At 35.4% G+C, this 16,303-nt stretch overlaps 1 protein-coding gene across 1 annotated transcript in view; it reads right to left on the bottom strand.

Annotated features, from left to right (window-relative positions):
• The window catches only part of LOC145671057 (SH3 domain-binding protein 5 homolog), a 43,123-nt gene that overhangs the window by 10,751 nt on the left and 16,069 nt on the right, over nucleotides 1-16,303 (bottom strand). Inside the window, exons 4-6 of the mRNA XM_081739745.1 lie at nucleotides 10,143-10,261; nucleotides 8,305-8,388; nucleotides 3,018-3,392 (exon numbers count right to left, since the gene is read on the bottom strand). Of these exons, the coding sequence (XP_081595871.1) occupies nucleotides 3,018-3,392; nucleotides 8,305-8,388; nucleotides 10,143-10,261 (578 nt within the window). The remainder of the gene's footprint in view (nucleotides 1-3,017; nucleotides 3,393-8,304; nucleotides 8,389-10,142; nucleotides 10,262-16,303) is intronic.

The raw sequence follows: 16,303 nt of genomic DNA, 5'->3' as shown, positions 1-16,303 counted from the left end.
TGGTTCGATCTCAGCTCGCGCCATGTGGACTTTGTGGTGGACAAACACCGTGCTTGTGGATTTCCTCGGGGTTCTCCCGTTTCTTCCCACTTTCTTCATTCCACCATTTCATTCATTTTTCATCATCACCATCTTCTTTAGCATAACCGGCATAACCGTGGGACGTGAAACTGAAAGATTTAATTTCATTTCCAATAATAATTGATAAGGCTTAAAATAATCGTGGATCGAATTGAAAGTGAATGACTGAATATGCGCAATGTCCTCATCAAAGGTAAAATTGAAAAAAATCTGACAGTGTTATCAAAACTTTTTCAGAAATATGCTTTTCATCTACTATTACAATTGATTGATTTTAATTAAACGTTCCTTTTCAACATCTAAGACTATATGACACGAAACCTGCTTCTTACAGATGGATCTGAAGAACTACTCGGTTTATTTACTTATAGAGGTTAATAGATGCATTTACTATTTACTTGCATTTACTATTAGAAAAATGCTACTATCTGACAATCAGCAGATAGTTTCAGGCAATCTCTAGGCTCCTCAATCAGGGTGTCTACTAAAATTCCAAAATGAAATTTCGTGACCTTTTCTTTCCCAAACTATAAAATTTAGTAACATTCTCAAGAGCGAATTTGGGTGCGAATTGGGCCGAACCTTCATGCATGCGATAGAAGCGTGGTTTGCTTGCGTCTAAAGCCGACCATAGACATTTTTGGTGGTGAATTTTGATGTTTTATAGAACAAAATTTTCTATTCTATACTTATATTTGTACAGATAAAAAAAATTGTGACCCAAAAGCTAAATTTCGTGACCTTTTCTTGACTTTCATAACCGTTTTCTGATTTCGTAACTTTTTCATGACCGATAGACACCCTGCCAATGCATCTTCTACAAACCATCGCATGGTTTTTTTTTTTTTTTTTTTTTTTTTTTTTTAACAGAGTATTGTGTTAGATTAGTTCACAGTTACTGAAAATTATGTAAACACTGATAATGGTTGTTTGAAATTACATATAAATTGTTTCAGATACTAACACATGATTTTCAATATTATGTTTAAAACATCTGGACATGCTTTAAAGTTCTAAGCGCAGGTACAGAAGATTTTTCTGATGGACGATTGAAAAGTTCCATCTCACTAGTTACGTATACTCTCGAGTGAACACAACCTCCTCCCACATGTTACGTTCACTTACGGAGATTAAGTACATATTGTATATGTATATGTATGCGCACAACGTCCATCCAACTTCTAAATTCAATTCGCGTCAGGATATATCTATCAACAAAAGCTTTAAAATGTTCTCTATAGTGTGCTTAGAACGGTTAAAACAGGTTCAGAATATTTTAAACATAATTAGGAACAATAATTTTATCTGTGTTTACTTCATTAACCCTTTCGAGACAGGACCATTTTTTTTAGCATTTTCCTAGATTTTCAGTTAATGAATTGTAACTCAAAGACTATTTACTAGATTGATATGGTTAAACCCTTGTTTTTTTTCCCCGAAGATATAGCAAATTTATGATGTACTGCAGTGCTGCCAACGGAAGGGAAATGTAGGCGTGAAAATTCACATATCTCCCTAACCGAGTTTTAAGAATTTTTGGAATTGGCACCATTGTTGCCATATGGGTCCAAGTCACCTCAAAACATTCTTTGATATGCCGACAAACAACAGGGAAAACGTGAAGTCGATGGCTGACATACACAGACAGAAAGAAAAAAAAATTCTTAACGTACACACGAAATTTAGACATTTTATTCCGCCTCAGAAGAAAACATCAACAGTTATGCACGTGCTGCAACCTCTCTAATTATCCTATTGAAAGTCTCTATGGTGTGTTGGGTTGGCCAAAGACGAGGTTTTCAGATACTGGTAGGCTTGTTTCAATATAGTCAACAAGAGGGAAATTACAGAGGGGAAAGTGGGATATTTTCCGAATTTTTCTCCTAAAATCGGGAATTAAAATTGTCTGTGGCTGGAAACGCTGCTACCAGACGGACGCTAAAATAAACTTTGGTACCCCACTAATGTATCCTAGAAGCATAATGTCGATATCCAACAAATGAAGCATGTAATTTTAAAAAAATAGACATATACTTTTAAAAAATCTCATTCTATATAAAAAAAGTCAATTTTATTTTTTACTTAGACAACAAAATCTACTGTAAACTTCAACTTTACCTCCCTTAATTATCCAATTGAAATTTTTTCTGATGTGTTGTGTAGGCCAGTGATGAGGCTTTCAGTTGCTGATATGTTTGTTTGAACGTAGCCAATACGAGGGAAATATGAGACCTTTTCAGAATTTTCCCCCTAAAATTGGGTATTAAATTTTTGTGTGAGACTTTTTGGAAATCCACATTCCGGATGCATTGGATAACTTGCCCTTAGCACTGCATCCACTCATGAAAATGCATATCAGTGGAAAGCTTCATCCTTCAGGAAGATATTGATACCAAAATTATCTTCCCAAGTTAATTAAAGCCTGTGACAAACATCTTGGCATTTCAGCTAAACGAATAAAACGCAAGCTCTAGCGCGACGTTGCCAAGTGGTAAAGGGGTGTGTGGCTATGGCTAAACAGACAAACTACAGCACGATCAGGTGACAGGGGATAGACGTCGATGTGTACAAAATAAACGTGGCAATTCCGCTGGTCTCTCATTTGCTGGCAGCATTTAAAGGGAACTTGGAGCGCCGCCTTCAAATGCCAAGATGTTTGTCACGTCGTTTAGAAACTGAGCTATTGAGGTTTAAATTGAGTCACATTGAGGGGCGTCCAGAATGTGGCTACTTCACACCGTCAGGCGGCTCAATGGTCGTTATCTCTGTAACGATGCATTTTCCGACATAAGGTCATATAAACTTTTTTTTTTTTTATTTTTTATTTGTCTACCCATAAGGAATCCACTCCTATATATATAGATGTATGTATAAGTTGGGTAACAAAATTGCTTGCGGTTGAACTTTTAAGTATTCTTCGTAAGTAATAATCTTACCTTCTTATCTTCTAACACTGCTTCTTCATCTTCATTATCACTGGCAGCTGTACTTGACCCAGTGGCTGACATACTACCCAGGCTTGTATAGTCACAACTGTTCAACTCATATTCTGGATTCGGTAAATTCAGCTCCGCACCAACGCCCGGCTCACGAGGTTGTAAGATTTTGCGCTTTTGATGAATTTCTTCCGAAATACTTTCCAAATTCTGCAAAGACTCAGAATACAACTGTTTGGACTTCATCACGGCTCGCTGCAAATTCTCCACCCGAACTTTTTGAGCACTTAACTGCTGATTAAAATATTCTTTTTGTTCAAAAAATGGTCGGGACTTAATAATATTTCGCCGTAATTTTTGCTCTAATAATAATACCTGGAAACGAAACGAGATAAATACAATAAATTTAAATCCCCAAATAAAAACATTTTACACCTTAATAAAAGGAAAAGATACTCCATTAATTACATGACAAGAAATTCTGAAAAAGTAAAGTATTAAGAGTACTCTGGTATACAAGATAAGGTGAGAAATGCACACGACTGACCAAATAATCAGTGAAATAATAGAACCGGAAATATACCTTTTAAGCAAATAAATAAAAACCGTCTGAAGTAAAAATAATTCATCACCCTTTGTTCACAACTAAAAACTAGAACACAATTTATCAATTATAAATATTAAAATAGCCGTAAGTCAGAAGCCTTACCCTTGATATTCGTACAACCCACATCGTGTAGATTTGAAGCCCTTTGATTTATGACTATTATAACATATAACTTAATAACTGAAAACTTGTTTTTCATTTTCCAGTTCGGAACAAAGGATGATAAATTATCTTCGCCACAGTTATTTTTTCTTATTTGTTATTTAAGTTTTTTTTTTTTTTTCATTTCCTACTTTCCAGTACATAGTATGAATTATGATATACCTAATAAAAAAGTTATTTAATAAATTAATCATAGCACATGTACTGTGGATAATAAATGCCCTCTTTTTCATTCCAATGTTTTCGATCTCCTTTCCTCGCTTTACAATATATATATTGTAAAGCGAGGAAAGGAGATCAAAAACACTGGAGGAAAAAGGAATATATATATATATATATATATATATATAGGGTGGTAAGAAACTATTCGAACAAACTTTGGGAGTTGGTTTCTGACACCGAAACAAGCAAAAAAAGTCCTCTGGAACTTTGGTCAGTGAGGGATAGTATCGGCGATATAGGGTGCCGAAAGCGTGGGAAAAATGAGCTTCAGAGGGCTGTAATTCAAAAACAACGCAACGTGGAGAGTGCGGGTTAGAACATGTCACTCGAAGTCATACCTGCTAGGTTAAAAATGTATGCTTCAAACCTCCGCAAGATGTGTGTGTGTGAGGAATTCTCCAAAGGTACGTAGAGATTACTTGCCAGGTTATAAGGGATCCACACGTTCCTTTGGGAAATATATTTCCCATCCTATATTTCCCTATATATATATATATATATATATATATATATATATATATATATATATATATATATATATAGGGAATATATATATATCCCTATATTCCCATATATATTTTTTCGGAATTCTCGTGATGAGAGCTTTTGTTTGATATCTATATTGCGGAGAAAGAAAAATTTTCAGTTTCGACATGATGGTGGCTGACCTTACTGTTATTGATTTTTTCTGACGTCACTTATTCTATGTTACCCGGACTGTCACTACGATTCTAAAGATATCTAATTTACTGAAATCGGTTTAGGCGTTTTGAGCTCCACAAAGGAACTAGTGAATGAATACATACATGCCAAACACAACACCCTCCTTTTGGCTTTACCGTAGTCAGGCGATACTATAAAAGATATCGAGAACCGCTGTTCAACACAAAACCCCGCTTACGATCCACGAACTTATACATGTCATGGCAAAGAAAGAGCCACACTGGCTTACTGGTAGAGAGCTTACATCCGGTGAAAGAGGATTCTCTGGTTCGACCTTGGGTTATGTGAAATTGTGACGGATATCATATTCCCATTTATTATTATTTTTTTTTTTAACTTTTTAAAGGTTCTCTCGTTCCCTCCAATGATTTTATTCCACTAATTTTCCCAATCTCCTCTCATATTCTCACCCCACCGATTATTTCATAAAAATATACTTTTATTAATAATTAGTTTCCTTTAGCCGAAGGACCTAAGCATCGGGCGGTAATAAAAAAAATTTCATTTTCCTGGCAGAGAACGCCTCTCCTATCTATGCGATAAACTTTCGATCAGCAAAGTAATTTTTCTCATTAATCCGGAAATTCTCTCACACATTTGTTTTGGCAACTACAGTTCGTTACTTATGTTTTCTGATACATATTAATTCGTACTTGATTATTTTCACTCACCATTATTAAAGCACATTTTTTCTACTTGATAACGGTCCATTGCTGTAAAAGAAACTTTTCTGGCTTTCTCTTATCAATTTCTATTTTCTATGCACTTTTTTAACCAGAGGGTAATTGCATAAGCAGTTGAGTGCATGTTCTAAAGACTCTATTTTACGGATTACTAAAATGGATATTGTTTCTAACATGGATTCCATGCGCCGTTTTAAGTTTTATAATTATTGGGAATTCCAGGTTTCAGTGTGGCTCAATCTAGTGAATGGATCTTTGACAGCGCATCCCCAAGTAGCACTTACGCAAGTGAAAAAAATCATATTGCTTCTTTTCTTTTCTAAAGTTGTACTAGCAGAAAAGCTTCTTAAAGTGATTTCTATTCACTAATAATGTAAATAAAAGAAAACTCTCATACAGATAAGTTTTTGGAACTGTTTTCATCATATACTCAATATTTAAAAAAAAAAAAAAAAAAAAAAAAAAAAAAAAAAAAAAAAAAAAAAAAAAAAAAACCCTTACCTCAGTATTTATTTACACGAAGTAATTGACGCATTTTAAATGTGATAGACTGAACCTTTATGAACACAAGTGCTCTTTAAATGCAAAGGTTCTAAAACTGAAAATTGACCTGTCGATTTTTGTAGAGAAATTCTTAGATCTCTTGATGGAACTTTTCAATTTTAGAATCCTCACACGGAAAGAATAAGATATTTTCATAAATGGATCAATCTTTATATAATAATCTGCTGCAAAAAGGTACAGAATAAGTAGCTGAACCCATTCAGGGAAACTCTTAAGGAGGCAATAAATAAACTACGCTATGTTCTCTATGTGCCAGTCAATGTAATTCCTTCAATAGTTCGGCTGAAAATAATCGGCCTTTATCATGAAAATAAGACAAGGTTGTTACAAAAGTTTTGGAGAGGAAAGTAAGCAACGAAATTTTTAAAACTGTAAACTGCAATTATTGTACTGCAGATGAGTGTTATACGATGAAATTAATGGATAGACTTCAATGTTTCAAACATGTTGCTTATTTGTATTGTGCAAGTTGTAGTCATCGAAGAATGTGTTACATTTATTTGCCTAAAAGACCCCGTACAAATATTGAGAAAGGGTTTTCGGTAAAATTCCTTTAAATTATAGTATTTTGATACTGGTATCTTATTAAAAATCAAAATGGACGCGAACTTTCCCAGTCATAATGCGAGAAAACCAGATTTTTTTTATTTTTTTAACTTTTCTCCATTTTGTTTCATAGAACATTGGAGAGTTATAAAGCAGAAAAAATCCACAACGGGCGATTTCCTCAGCGACTCCTGCAATTTTGTTCTACTTCATAAATGAAAGTTTAATTAACTTTAAATCAGTACTTATATACAAATTCGCAAGGGGTAGTTTGCTCTGGGGGGTGAATTCTTTTTGAAAGATTTTGTTTCAATTTATAAATAGTTTCATTAATAACCCTATAATGTGGTATACGTAATTTCTATGGGGAAAATGGAGAAGGAATAATTAACTCTTGTAGATTAACTCTTTTTCGGACATTTTTCTCAACGACTTTGGCGAATTTGTTCTGTTTTATTAATAGAAGTTTAATTAAGTCATTTCTCATGAAAAAAAAAATTGCAAGAGGTAGTTAACTCGTGCAACCAACTCTCATCCAACTACCGTTGTGAATTAACAGTATATACCGTGTCGTATCAACGTTAAAAAGCGATCAAAATAATAAAAGTGTAAACAAATACGATTTGACGTACTAATATTTAACTTTGATGAAAGTATTATCTTTTTTTATCTAATTTTTTCCTTCATTCGTATTCACGTGACTATTAACTGGACTTCTTCCACTGCAACGTCTGATACAGCCTCGCTGCTGAACGGGACGTTAAACTCAAAATCAACTCAACTCAATCTTTCCACTGCAAGACTGCAAGTTCGATAACACTAAGAATCTTCCTTAAGGCAAATCTTCTTCCTTAAGTACTCTTCCGCAAATAAAAGTTTCATTGCCTCAACCATTTGCATTGAATAATAAAGATCAAAACTCTACATCGTAGCACTGGCGAACTATTTCTAGCGCACAAACTAAACTTACACTTCGGTATATTTAGTATTAACTAGCTAGATTATTACATTATATAGGGTCGAAAACTGACGTAGTCTGTGCTTCAAAGTCCGGTTGTTGACTATGACCTGCTAATTCGCGGTTCCGCCCTCAGGCTCACATGAAATATGGAGTCGGATAATTCGATTAATCCTCAAAAATAAACGTTAACAATTAACAGTCTGTGAACTTCTTTATCTACGTATTCTCAGGCTGGCTAAGTCCCGGAAGTATAAATAGCCCTATTGTTCTGGAAACTACGCAGTTCTGTCCATATCCATAAGAGCGGATTTTCTATAACGCAGTAAACCCCGATGATACATAAAAGTAATGAAATTATATTATTTTTGAAAATAAAATTTTAAAAATTGCGTAAAATAATTCCCAAATATTTAAGGTTTAAAAGTTAGTTTCAATGCAATGATTCGAAGATATTTCTTTTAATGAAAGATTGAGATTTAAGCACAACATCGTGTGGTTAGTTGAGTTAAAGTATTTTGTTTAGTTGTTTCTCCACTTCTGGTGTCTTTGATCCTGGTCTCAATGTTATTCCGTTTTGTCGTCCAGATATAGGTATCCAAGCATTCACATGACAAGAAAAATAAATTCTAGCATAAAACTTATTAATTTTACTTTTGCTGTGTAGTACGCATAAACTAAACTATCTCCATGTTGCCAGTCGGCAGTAGAGCGGCTTTCATCCACTCCAATTCCTGGCTTTACAGACTTAAGTTCGCGAGAATCAAAATATGATTTGAATACCAAATACTATAGAATATAAGTAAATAACTATAATAATACCTTTTGTTCAGCTGCATTGAAAAGTGTTGCTCTTTTCTGGTGTTCTCGCCCACTCTCCGCCTTCTGTGCCTCAGCTTCCATAACCTACAACAAAATATTAAGACCCTTTTAAAATATGGCAACAATTAAATTATATGACTAAATTTAGAGTGTGAATTCAGCGAAAATATTTTCGAAAGCTGCTGCCATTTGTATCCTCAGTCGATCCAAGCATGAAAAACGACGAATACACTAGACTTAAATAATTATGGCTTCATAATTAAATCGTACAAAAAATATACCGAAAACTGATCCGACAAAACACAAAACTTGTAGCTTGTCCACTTGTAGCTATCATCATTTCACAAGAAGATAACCCATATAGATTTTACCACTTTTAATCCTATGACTGACTGCCAGTAAACTACTATTATGCCCATACGCTTATATATAAATACATTAACAAGCACATTCAATTCTATTGATAAACGGAGGATTCTGGTTCAAATAATTTCCACAAACCTTTTCTCCCCCTGAGAAGAACGGACATTCTCTAGAAAAATTCAGGGTTCTATTCTATAGCCTCGGACGTCTAGCAAACAGCAAAAAAAAATCATTCAAACCCCTCCGTCCCCTACTTACGATACATATTCGAAAAATCCCGCCTTGTTTACACCTTAGGGTACAAAGGGAACATTTTTACAAAATTTCAAGACCCTGCGCTTAATAGTTTACGAGTTGTTAGTGAGTTGGTCAGTGGATTTACTCTTATACACCAGGGCAATCAAAAAGTTCCCGGAATGTTGTTATAGCTCTTTATTCCCACAATATAAGTACACATTTACTTCATCGCCTTCAAAGTAAGCACATTTACTCCACTGGTCCTGTCACTGCTGGGAACATAGACGAAAGTCCTTTTTTTTCGTATCTTCCAAAGTTCAGCCGTTACATTTGGTTTCCATGTCTTCTATGGTGGCGAAATGGGTAGCTCTGAGGCCAATTTTTTCCTTAAGACATTGTCACCTTAAACTGTTTTAAGGCTATCAAAGTCTCTGAAGCAATTTCTTCAATTTGCACATGTATTTGATGTTTGAGCGTTGCTCAAACTGCGACATTGCGCCAACTAATCACCATATACTACTTCGTCCAACTTTACTTCTCGTACACTGGCTGTGATGACCTGTTCACACTTGTCAAATTCATAATTACCTAGGTAGACAACTTAGGACTGTACTGTACAAGATCCATTGTCACTACATCATAAATGCCTAAATTACAACATTTCGGGAAATTTCTGACTGTCCTGACATATACCTGTTTCAGATTGTCAACTATAATGTATGATACCCAATTCATTTGAATCTAAGTGAAGTTCTTGTGGGACTTTTCTAAACCATGTTCAATTTAAAAGGTGTAAAAAGGCAACTCTCGAGGTCGACTTGGGATTCGCTGAGACACGCTTACCTTTAGAAAGAAAAGAATGAAGGAAGGAAAGAATGAATGGAAAATAACGGATGGATGAATGAACGAAAGAAGGAAAGAATGAATGAATAAAAAAAGAACGGAAGAAAAAGTAAATAAATAATTCCCAACCGCTATTGATCATGAATAACTATTACTAGCCATATAGCGTACGTTTTATTTGGATGATGCTAGCATAGACTCTTAATGCCACTGTTTCTGGCTTTCTAGATTTACGTTTGTCACTTCCTCACGATACTAGGCCAACACAAAAGGTCTATACCCAATTGGAATCGAATGCAGAAGCATTTATCTTTACAACATAAAACTAATTACAGTATTTAGGAATAAAAGTTTTTACTGATCGTAAATACCAGGCACGATAAAGAGGTACATACCTTAATAGTGACATGATTTAACATTTCCTGCCATGCATTATCAAACTCCAGATCACTTTGTTTACTCAGGAACCTCTGCTCTGCCAAGGCCACCGTTTCTTTTGCTGCTTGATGAATTTCTAGAATAAAGTGACACAAAACATGAGTAAGCAAAATTAAAATACTGCACATGACAAACAAAAACTACCTACCAAAACATGTTGTCACAAACATCTTTCTTTACAATTATTCCTCAAATAAATCCTACATCCTTTCATAACATCTCATATAATAAATACTAAGGTTCCTTCATTTTCATATTACAGTTCCCTTGAAATATTCTTTAAAGTTAGTTTTCATAAAGGCAATCCGAGGAGCGAGGTGGACTAATGCTTTTGCTTAATGTAGTTGCTTTACGAATACAAACCAACGAGAAAAGAGGAGCCATTCTATAATCGAATATTACTGATATCCATTTCCTAGCTATTGCAAGTACAAATTTGTGACAATATGAAGAAAAAACTGTTAGTTTACAAAGGTATCAAAAAAATATAACGCTGATTATTGGACTAGCAAAATCTGAATATAAACCAATTTATAATTGTAAAGCGAAACTTGATGCTCATTGTGGCGATTTTTAGACTAACGAAAGCTTTCTTGAAAATTCATGTTTATAACAATAAATTCACGCAACATACTGTAGAGCAGAACACTTAAAATTCACGAATTCTTTAAGGAACCATCTGCTATAGAAAAAAAAAAAAAAAGTTTGTATCAATTCTGTATAGCTCCTGAACATTTCTCAGAGCAAGCGCTAGCATTAGTGTTTCCTATACTATAAAGCACACTTTTCTCGGGGACGGAAAGGAAAATAACTGAAATATTACTACAGACTCTCATTATAATAATTGACATTTTATTGAAGTGAATTTCAAAATTTGCAAAATAATTTCATAAAACGCACATTTGTGGATTTCTTTCGCATATTGACCTAATGTTTCATTTGTACACTTTTTCTTTTTTAACATATGGAACATTAGATAGCTTAAGAAATTTTAATAGTTGATAAAAACGGAAGTGACTCCAATGAAACAGAAGTTATAAAATATTGATGGTTATGTGGTTAAATCTTTAATTCAATCATGCATCCATTTGTCTCTTTAAGAAATGAACGGAGGATTCTACAAATATACACATCTGTACTTAATTTCGAGTGAATGCTATTATCTTTACGTGAAACATCATATCCAATACGACATTTCAAGACTTATAAAATACTACGGAGTCAGCAAAAACATCAGAGCCCGTTTGCTCGTTCTAAAAACTAAGGCACAATTTCGAGACTCATCAATATATAATAGCCTAGTTGGCTACAGCTTATCCCTCCAGAATAATTAAAAGAGCTGAAACATGAAGCGATACAAGATTGAGTGCAACACTATAAAGAAAATATATGTAATATCCGAAATATGGGAGATACAACACTGTAGTTGCAACCAAGAGCGAAATTCTTACACTTCTGAATTCATCTTAAGTAGTAACCCTAATTTAAAACAATTCATGATCTATTACTGTTCGTGATGCTCAGTCAGTTCATAAACAAACCAATAGTTTTTGCTGTAAATGTCGGAAATTACTGAGTTAGAAACGTTGAAATGTTGGTCAAATTCCCTGACGGTAGTGCTTTGAGTTGATCCATTCATGCTTTTAAAGCGTTGTTATTCATGGTTTAAAGCATGAAATCTTTCACACCTGTGATGCACTGTTTGTTCTTAAGTTGAATCTACGCCCCATGCTTTTGCCGGGATACGGACAGAATCTCGCGGCCGAAACATCGCCGCCCAAAATTTCGCGTTGCCAAAACCTCGCCGGGCCTAAACCTCGCGTGGCCAAAACCTCGCCGCCCAAAACCTCGCGGGACAAAATCTCGCCGCCCAAAACATCGCGGGCCAAAATATATATATCCCACTCCCCCTCCCTTTTGTTGTGCCGACAAAGTGAAATTATAAAAGACATCCTAGGCTCGAACCTCATCTATGTTGAAAATTTGATTGAGATCGGTAGGATGGCTCAAGAGGTTTAATTTATATATATATATATAGATTTCCAAAGCATGCATTAGAATTTTTCTTGTCATTATTTTAATGTAATTATGTGTTATTACTAAATATATGCATACAGTAATATATAGAACATTCTACATTGAAGAAATCGTCGTGAAGAGGTTTTATCCTGACGACATTTCTTCCCGGGCGACACTACGTCTCGCTTAATTTAGACCAGGCGAGATTCTGTGTCGCGAGATCATTACAACGAGGTCTTGGTCAGGCGAGATTTTGGGGCGCGAGGTTTTGGAAGACGAGGTTTCGGCCCGGCGAGATTTTGGGCCGCGAGGTTTTGGCCAGGCGAGGTTTTGTACCCAAACCGCTTTTGCCATGTCACGATACGTCCCAGTCTGAGTTTACATTTTTCGTAAATCACTCTGGCTCAACATGTCGAACTGATCATTGCAATGCTTCTTACAACACCTACAGCTCACTTCTGGCGTAGCGACTGCTTGTAGAGACGACGTTTAATTTATACGAGGGGCTCCCAACCTTTCTCACCGAACCACCACCAAAGCCTATTAATCAATAATACCAAAATAAGTCATATGTACCACTAGTAGTATACGCAGGCTGAGAAATCTAATCTACACTATAATACAAAATAGTAGGAGCGAGTGACCCATTATCCCTCAATCCATACTACTATACGTACGAACGTGAAATTTGGACAGAATACTCCTTTTGTCACGAAAGCAAGGGATAAAGAAGGATTTTTGGAAATATACACACTAAGGGAGTTCAAATGTTTGCTAAGAACAGTATTTCCCACGAATTCCTGAAGTTAAGAAGAATTCAGCATATAAACTATTCATTAAAAATAAGAAAATACGTGTTTCTGCGTTTTCGAAAATTCCGCTCCTAAAGAGGAAAGGGGGACATTTGTACAACATTCAAATCTCTATTTATTTAATCAAAAGTTGCCGAATTTGAGAACTTGCTTAAGCTGGAGATGTGAAATTTGGTATACAGACTTTCGATTAAAAATAAGGAAACACATATTTTAGCGTTTCAGATAATTCCGTTCCAAAGGGTTGAAAGAGGAGGGGGGATAAGGTAATTTCTAGAATATTGAAATTTCCCTATTTACTTCCAAAGTTCCGAAAGTGGAGATTCGTTTCAGTTGGAAATGTGAAACTCGGTATATAAACTCTTAAATGAAAATAATGGAATACATGTTTTAGTAATTTTCGAAAATTCAGATTCTAACGTGACCCCCTCCCCCCCCCAAAAAAAAAACTTCATTTCTGTAATGTTCAAATTTCTATTTCTTTATTGACAGTGTCCAACGTGAGAATCCGCTCTATTTGAATATGTGAAAATCGGTATACAAAGATTTAATTAAACATAAGGGAACACGATTTCAGCTTTCAAAATTTCCGCTCCTGAAAGGGAAAGGAGGGGAAGGTCGGTTGGGCAATCTGTACTTACAGGAAAGAGTGAAAGTAATTCACTCATAGACTCCCAGAACATACGAATACATCTAGAAACGTGACATTTGGGCAGAAAATTCTTTTTGCTGCAAAGCAATGAATAAGAAAATAAGTTTCGAAATAAGAATGCTAAGGGAACTACAGAAGATTCAAATGATGTCAAAACTGAAATACCACATGAATCTCCTAAGTTAGGGAGATGAAACACGTCATATAAAACTCCTCCTTGAAAAACAAGTGGAAACGGGTTTCAGCGATTTTGAAAATTCCCGCTTTAAGGGAAAAGGGTCAGTTTTCTTATTTATTTATTTTTTTCCACATCGAAAACGGCTGAAAATTTTGAAATGACTTTTTCAATTTACTTACAACCTACCTTATTTTAGTTAGTAACAAAGACGGTTCCATCTGTCAAGTGCTCTCGGAGCCAGAAGTCCGAATGCAGACATACCGCATTGAGGCTATTTATTCCCGAATAAACAATTATTAGTGTAAAATCAAATTTCTGGTTGGCCCTAGTGCCTGGAAGGAATACATTATACCAGTTTCGTTTTATTTTGAGCCTTGAGTAGCATTTTCATGGTTCGTGAGCGCCGTTTTCGGCACATTTGGAAATTGCTTTCTTGTTCACTCGTTATAAATACTTAGCTATTAAATTTGATTTGCATGATGTTAATAGTGTTGAAGTTTCACTGTCTGGATCAAACCTCTCGACATTTGAGGCGTGTCCCCTTCCGTTGCTCTAGCCAGTAGGTATTATGTTGTGTTGCCGCATACGAACTTCATAATTCTCGCTTGTAGAATTCACGCTCGAAAAGATTATTGTTCTTGGACACTTCTTTCCTACTCCAAATGAAACAGATCGTCCTTCTGAACATGTACGAAAAAAAAAAAATCATAGGTCAAGTGGTTCGGCTTTTATTATACTTCTTTTGTTTACATGTTAAGTCACATATACCCAGATATCATATATCACGCAGCTGTATTTGTATAAACAAACTTCGAAACAAGAGTCCACGTTGAAGATAAAACGCACACAACCAGACTGCCTTTTAATAACTGGAGAAACAAAGAACCATAGTATCACCCTCAGTCTGAATATTTACTTTGGGGTGTGCGGTCGAAGAAAATTTCGTTGTAGTTTTTAGGTAGATTCGTTGTAGCGAAGATCAGATTAAACTATATTCTTTGCGTTTCACTATGTCCCTTAGTAAACCCAGTACAAGTAAGACTGATCGTTCTAGTGGTTATGGTAGTAAAGTTCGGAAAGTAGTGTTCAGTGTTTATTCTTTTTACACATGATACGCATCTGAAGATATCCGAAGAGATCTCGACTTTTCCAAATGCCAAGAACTGACGGCAGAGGCGTGTTCCGTAAATGTGTAGACTGTTTCACGTATATGTAGGGAAGTTAAGAAAGCAAATATACAAGGTGTCCCAAAATTATTTATTTCCTCAAGAAAACACACAAACGTTACTAAAAGAGTTACAAAATTAGATGACTTCACAAAAGATATCTTCCGTCGTACAGTTTTCGAAAAAATATCGTACACTGGTTCGGCTTCGTCAACAAAAAGATTATTGAAACAGTTAGGCTTCCGTTAGCGCAGAACTAATGATGGCCGAAAATTTCTTATGGAACGGGAGGACATCGTTGCGGCAAGATTGAAATTCTTGCGAGGAATGCATAATATTAGAGCATCGGGACATACACGACCTATGTTCTATTTAGTTGAAACGTGGGAAAATCAAAATCACAAATTTGTTTGGCAGGATTCATCGAGAAATGGAGGACTCAAATTACCCACAGGTAAGGGCAGTAGACTCATTTGTCACGTGGGGTCAGAAAAATCAGGTTTCCTTCATGATAGCAAATGGGTGTTTAGGCCAAAGTTGTCTGGAGATTATCACCAGGAAATGACCTGATTCATTTCGAGACTGGTTTTTAAACAATTTTAAAATTATTTAGAGGAAGGCAGTATGATTATTATGGACAATGCTCCGTATCATTCGGTCTGTATAAACAAAATCCCTAACATGTCTAGAAAAAAGCAAGATACTATGCATTGGTTGGAACAGAACGGCATTCCCTTCTCCCCCTCAGAAACGAAAATAGAACTCCTGGAAAAAGTGCTACCTTTTAAGAACAGGCAGAAGATATATGAATTGGATCAACTTGCAATCGAAAGAGGACACGAAATTATCCGACTTTCCCCATACCACTGCCAATACAATGCAATTGAGCTTATTTGGGCTCAAGTAAAACGTGAAGTGGCGCAGAAAAACACTACTTTTAAAATTTCGGACGTAGAAAACCTAGTTACCGAAGAACTCGATAAAGTGACTCGTGAACAATGGACTGCTTGTGTGAAACATGCAGAAAAACTGCAAGAAGATCATTTTGTGAAAGAAATAGGACGCGAAGAAATTTTAGAACCAATAATAATAAATATGACCGAAAGTAGTGAAAGTGACGACAGTGAGGATGAGGACGAACCATTAGCTTCGCCTCTGGATTAGCAGGAAACATGTTGAAGGTATGCTTTATTTTACTATTGTTTCTTATTGTTGTCAATTATTATATATTTGTAGAATCAAAGTTTTTTGCTGATATGTGTTATTTGCGACTGTTTAATATAATTTGCAC

This window comes from Thermobia domestica, chromosome 15, assembly GCF_964235325.1.
Source record: "Thermobia domestica chromosome 15, izTheDome1.hap1.1, whole genome shotgun sequence".
Taxonomy (NCBI): domain Eukaryota; kingdom Metazoa; phylum Arthropoda; class Insecta; order Zygentoma; family Lepismatidae; genus Thermobia; species Thermobia domestica.
This window is presented reverse-complemented; position numbering and strand designations above follow the sequence as displayed.